The sequence below is a fragment of the Lutjanus erythropterus genome, chromosome 2 (genome assembly GCF_056507025.1).
Source record: "Lutjanus erythropterus isolate fLutEry1 chromosome 2, fLutEry1.hap2, whole genome shotgun sequence".
In the NCBI taxonomy this organism is placed as follows: Eukaryota; Metazoa; Chordata; class Actinopteri; order Lutjaniformes; family Lutjanidae; genus Lutjanus; species Lutjanus erythropterus.
Window position 1 is genome coordinate 41,281,168 of NC_139318.1, and position 6,000 is coordinate 41,287,167.

The following is a 6,000-nucleotide window of genomic DNA, read 5'->3' on the forward strand; positions in this document are numbered from 1 at the left end:
TGGCCAACTATTTTCATAACTGATTGACGGATTGAGTAATAAAAAAAAGATCAAAATTCTCAGATTACAGCTTCTTGAATGTGAATATTTTCTGTCGTCTTGACTCCTCTGCTGTGGACAAAATAACTAGAGGGACACTGTATCATGTAGGTGCACAGCATCAAAGAAGAAAAAGAGGGATCAAAACATTGTCTTTTGTGGCACAAAGTAAGTGTGCAGGTGTTATCTTTCTTCTTGTGGACAAAACACAAGATCTGAGGACATCATTTTGGGCTTTGGGAAACACCAATCCGTATTTTTCATAATTTTTTTATATTTTATGCACAGAACAACTCACTGATTAATCAAAAAAATGAGACAATGAAAATAATCATTGCAGCCCTAATTCATTCATTTGTTGGTTTAATTATCAGGGACAGTTCACATTAATATAAACTGCTTTAAATGTGCCACAGTTAGCCAAGAGGCTACTTTTCATCTGTACTCTCTGGACAGTGTTATAAAGTCCCCCTAAAAACAGAATATACAATTAAGTTATTGAGTTCAAAAGCATGCAGAACAATAATAAAAAGAAAAGAGAGTATCAGAGTTAACAGAAATATAATTCAGGACACCCTTACTATATTTCCTGGTACTATGTGAAGCCTGCAACACAGAGGATCAAAAAACAAGACATGCAAAACAAATACAATGAGGGACATCATTGTTGTGCTGTAAGAGACTAACTGAAATATGCAAAACAGGGGCAGAGTCATAGACAGCATGCACAGACTCTGAATATCGTACATCAAACTGACAAACCAAAACCACATTCAAAGATCAGCATACAGATGCAGGCAGACTGGCAATAGTAACTTAGTGACTGGTGACAACAAGAGAAGGTCATTCAGCACGGACAGACTGAGGACAGTAAGATGTAACTGTGTTTTAGTGCTGACAGAGACGAGTACAAATCATTAACCATTTCTTTAAATGAGCTCTAAATAAACTGTATGTGTCCAGTCCTCCTGGCATTGGGTTACACTCTAGTGCAGCTTTAACAGAGAAAACAGACTGACTGAAAACACATTTTCTGTCCAGAATAATGCAATCCCCTCTTGATGCACCTCTTGAAAACCGATACACAGTTGACAAAGTGTCTAAACAGAGAAGTTAAGCCATATATAATGTTGTACATAAGACAACCATTTAATCAGTTTTTCCTTACTCAGCAAGATATTTTGTTTATATTGGAGAATGACAAAAATCTACCAATTTCTTGCAAAGGATTTTAAGCATTTGTTTATACAAAGACTAGGGAAGCAGGATGTAGATTTCTTTGAGCCGATACCAATAATTCCCTGCTTCTCAAAATCAAACTTTTGTATTTTAGAAAGAAGTTAATATAGCCTGTAGTTTTTACACACATGAGCGGAAGAGAGACTCAAATGTAGTGAGCAAAGATGGATGATTTAATATTCAATAACTCTGACTGATGCAGATCTAACTGACATCTCTATGACAACGAAAACAGTTTAACTCTTCAAATTTTCTGTTAGTTTTTCCTTGTAAAGTTCAGCAAAAATCTTTAAAAATACTTTGGGCTTTTATAGAGCCTCGGAATTCAAATTAAACGCATGGAGATCTGTCAACTTAGATATAATTATAGCCGATAGATTTCAGCTAATAGACACCGCTACCAATAGAGACTAACATAGTTGTGATAGGCAATATCTGCTAGTAAATTTATCAGCCCCAATACTTATTGCATATTTCGACTGTAAAGACTGTAATTGCTTTAAACTAGTGTTGCTTGCCTGCGAGCAGGTTGTTTAACAGTAAGTAATATAGCACATTTCGTAATCGACCTGGCTTTGTGTACAGGATATTGTCTTCACATTGAAACAACAAAAGGACCTTCCCAAAAGCTGTTCACACAAAGTTGAAAGAACACTATTGTCTAAAATATGCTGTAGCATTAAGATTTCTATTCACACTCCAGGAAAAAACAGTACTTTTTGCTAAACAGTGTCGTAATTGTATCAGAACTGAGAAAGAAATGTCCCAGTAGTGCCAATCTTTTATGCAGCTTTCAGCACCTTTCAGGTGAGCCTCGCCCACAGCAGAATGTTTGGGCATCTGGGGAGCCCACAAAACAGTTGTTAGTCCGCCCTAATTATAACAGGACCACTGCAGCCTTTTATGTGCCAAATTCTCAGGAGACTAAATCTACAGTAGTTGCCTCCTTCAGTATAGAGGAGAGGGCTCAGCAGGAGCGTCAAACACCTGTCAATGTGCGAACGGCTGAACACATTCACTCATGACAGAAATTAAACAAAAGATCATTCCCTGTCATGACAAAATTAGCTCTTAAAATATATGTTTCTGCACCACAAGTGTAGCGTTGGAGGGCTAACACCACGATGCTAGTGTGTGTGTCCTATAAATGTATGCAATTAGTCTAGGATGGAGGAGAAAGAAGTGGCAGCTGCTGCGCATAGTCTGGCACATACCTGCTCATAAAACTGCAAATTTTCATTTTTACACTTCTATTTTTGGACAAGGAAACAAATGAGTTATATTTGTTTATGTGTTAAGAGTCAGATTAGAGGTGCTGATAGGTGTTTTTGGTTTTTTTTTATCTTAAGACAGTCTTTGTGCTAACCATCTCCTGGCTCCAGCTTCATAATTTCCATTCAGATTTTCCATACAGATTCTCCATACAGACATGTAACAACATCTTTTCATGAAGCTCAGGATTAGAAATGGCGCCAAAAGGATATTTAGTATTGCTATCAGTCAGATACTGACCAAAATCACTGGATCAGATTTTGGGGGAAAAAAAGAAGTACAATCTGATACAGTCACTAAAGCATAAACTATCATGTAAATACTTAAATGGATCAAAATGATGCTAAAAGTTCTGTGTGAAAAAGTGCAAATAAAAAGAAGCAGCAGGAATGAAAACAGCTGTGTATCTCTTCCTTCACAGGAACAGAATATGTTTCACAGTTTAATGATTTTTAGATGGTTCGGTTAAGAAAAGTGCATCCATACAAATGTATTATTAACAGCTTAGAAGTTTAAGAGTGGGAGAAGGAGATTAACTTAGATACTTAAGGCTGTCATATCGGTATCAGACATGAAAAACGGGTATCAAGCCATCCCTAGCTCAAATTACACTTTCTGTGTCCATATCTCTGTAGAACCACACAATGCAAATTTCATCACCTGCTCCATGTAGACATCTGCCTGCAACCAGACATTTAGGACTGTTAAACATGTGAACTCGCCTGCCTACACAATCATCTAAGAACCATGTGTATGTCTGTATATCCAGGCCTTTGGACGCACCCTGTCTGATTAAAGCCCTTGTCGTTTCCAGCTTTACTCCCACTGTCTGTAACACAGAATTTCAGTTAAATTTTTTTTTTTGTCTCCAACCTCAAGCTGGAGACATCACTACAGCATCATCAACTGACTTCACAGACTGAGTAGCACTAAGTATGACAAATAAACTGATGGTAATGTGTAAACTCAGTCCCCCTCCTGTGTCAAGGGTTTTCTCCCCTTTCTTTGTGGACAAAACAATCTAGATGGAAGAAAACAGGTAGCTATTTCTGATTGGGATGAACCTTAGCCTAACCTCTAAAATACCAAAACAATAGGACTAATTCACAGCTAAACTTTATCTCAAAACTCAGACCAAACTTAACTTCAACCCCATCACCAAACTATCCGGAATTGACTTTAAGTTAGGAGGTCAGGACAGGTACTAAAATGTTAACTAAAATGTTCATGTGCACACGCCTGCAAAGGTAAACAAATGAAGGAGGCGGTTACCTTGCTAGCTTATCCTAACAATGCTAAGCTAATGTCAACATAAAGCTGAATCAAGATGTACACGCAAATAAGAACCCACCGAGATTTACCACCACTTGCGAACAAAACTAAAATTAGCTGTTAAATTAAAAACAGACATGAAGCACTGACTTAGAGCACGTAACTCTAATTAATTCATATTAGCTAACCAACTGCTAGCTAGCATCCTTGACTTGCGTTAGCCGCTAGCGCTACCTCCAGCTGGTACAAAACTTAGTATAGTTTTCTTTAGTGAATCATAATGAATATATACAACAGCACACCTGCACGTATGATACACACATTGGTGAATATGTGTAATTGTGAGCCAGTTAAGTGAGCTAACACAGCAAAACAGGTCAGAGATGGACTGTTAAGTTAACTGTCCGATAATGGAAACTTTCCGTTAAAGGGACTGGGAACTTCAGGGCAACGGTTGAATCAAATTAAATCAAATTATTGTGAGTGTAATGATAAATAAATATATATAAAATGTTGTTTTTTCTATATTATGATTTTCTCAAAGAATGCCAGCAGCCCACCTCTCTTTTCCTTGGTTTTCCTCGGTATATGGAACTTGAGCGGCTCCATGGGCATGTGTCTCTGGTGGACGGACTGCGGTGCCGAGTTCCTCCTCTCCATCCTCCCGGCAGCAGCGACCGCTCTGCCCGCACCAGCTTGCGTCTCTCTGGCTGGTTGTATCTCCATTACCTCGCCATCTTGCGGACTAGCGTTAGCTCCAAACTCGGCGGCAGCGGACACCCTCCTCGAACGGGCCGCCTCCCTCCGAGCCAGGCTGTCATCCATTGTCGGACTCTCGAACAAACGGACGCCTCTCTTCTTCTGCTGTTTCTCGGCTGGAGTCCCGCGAGGACACCGCTGTTACCTTGTCATCCCGCAGGGCAGGAACTCGAACCAACACACAAACCCCGCCATGCTTCCTGGGAGCACAGATCTTCTTCATTGAGATTTAACCGCAGCTGGTATATTAAGTAAGTGTTGCTTTACTGCCATCTTCTGGAAATAATCATCTCCTGCAACGTTGATGTGATGATACTGAAAACTGTGGAAGCTGCAAATAAGTATCACCATGGTAACGCTAAGTCAGTTATGAGATAAGAAGTCGAAATGATGAGATGAAAAAGTCATAATTATGAGATTTTAAAACGGGTCGAAAGTTACATTGAGTTACATTATAATAATAAAAATCATATGCAGTGCAATATTATTTTTTCTGTCACTTTTAATATGCCTTCATAGCATGTGCAATATTATTTTATATTCTGTTTAATATCATGTCTTAATATAATGTGCAATAGTACTTTTCATTATCACATGCACATGTTGTGTAATTTTGGGCATGTTGCACACTTGCACATTCACAGTTTTATTATTCATAATCTTATTTCTGTTATTACTGTTACTCTGTTCTACTTAGTGTATTATTCTTGTACTTCTACTCATTGATTGTCCTTTATCTGTGTTTCACTCTTATTGCTGTCGTTGTTACTGTAACACCTGAATTTCCCTCCGGGGATTAATAAAGGTTTATCTTATCTTATCACTGGCAATGTTACTGTCATTATTATTAATATTGTGCAATTCTTCATTCATTCTCCAGTGCAATATAACTTTTTTTTATTATTTATATTCTCATATCAATGCCAATATTACTCTAAATATAATTACCAATACCACATTTCTGTTTTTAGCTTACTTTTGTACTTATTTCACTACTTTTTAAAAAATATTTTGTTGTCAGTTTTTTAATTATACAAGAACAGTGCAACTTATTCCCACTAAAAACTCAATAAAGTTATCAAAAGACAATGACACAAAAGAATAATAGCATAAACTAAATAACTTAAAGAGGAAATAATGATAATAAAAATAATAGTAATAATGACAATCAAATACATTTATTATATTGTGACACACTTGTCACTAATACTTCTCAACTAACTAATAAACGTATATTCAATAAAAGGCTGCCAGATCTTTAAAAAGCATCATATCTGTTCTTTAGGACATGTGTGATCTTCTTCAAGGGCATACAGTTCATCGTTTCTGATATAGAGAGGAGGGTATTTTACTAATCTTATGTTATTTGTATTGTTATACTATTAGGCAGTGTTTCTTTGCATTTGCTCCTTATACAAT

At 37.2% G+C, this 6,000-nt stretch overlaps 1 protein-coding gene across 1 annotated transcript in view; it reads right to left on the reverse strand.

Annotated features, from left to right (window-relative positions):
* The window catches only part of tasora (transcription activation suppressor a), a 30,694-nt gene extending 25,867 nt beyond the window's left edge, over window positions 1-4,827 (reverse strand). The window contains exon 1 of the mRNA XM_084740131.1: window positions 4,383-4,827. Within this exon, the coding sequence (XP_084596257.1) occupies window positions 4,383-4,647 (265 nt within the window). The 5' untranslated portion in view covers window positions 4,648-4,827. The remainder of the gene's footprint in view (window positions 1-4,382) is intronic.
* Window positions 4,828-6,000: the final 1,173 nt, after the last annotated feature.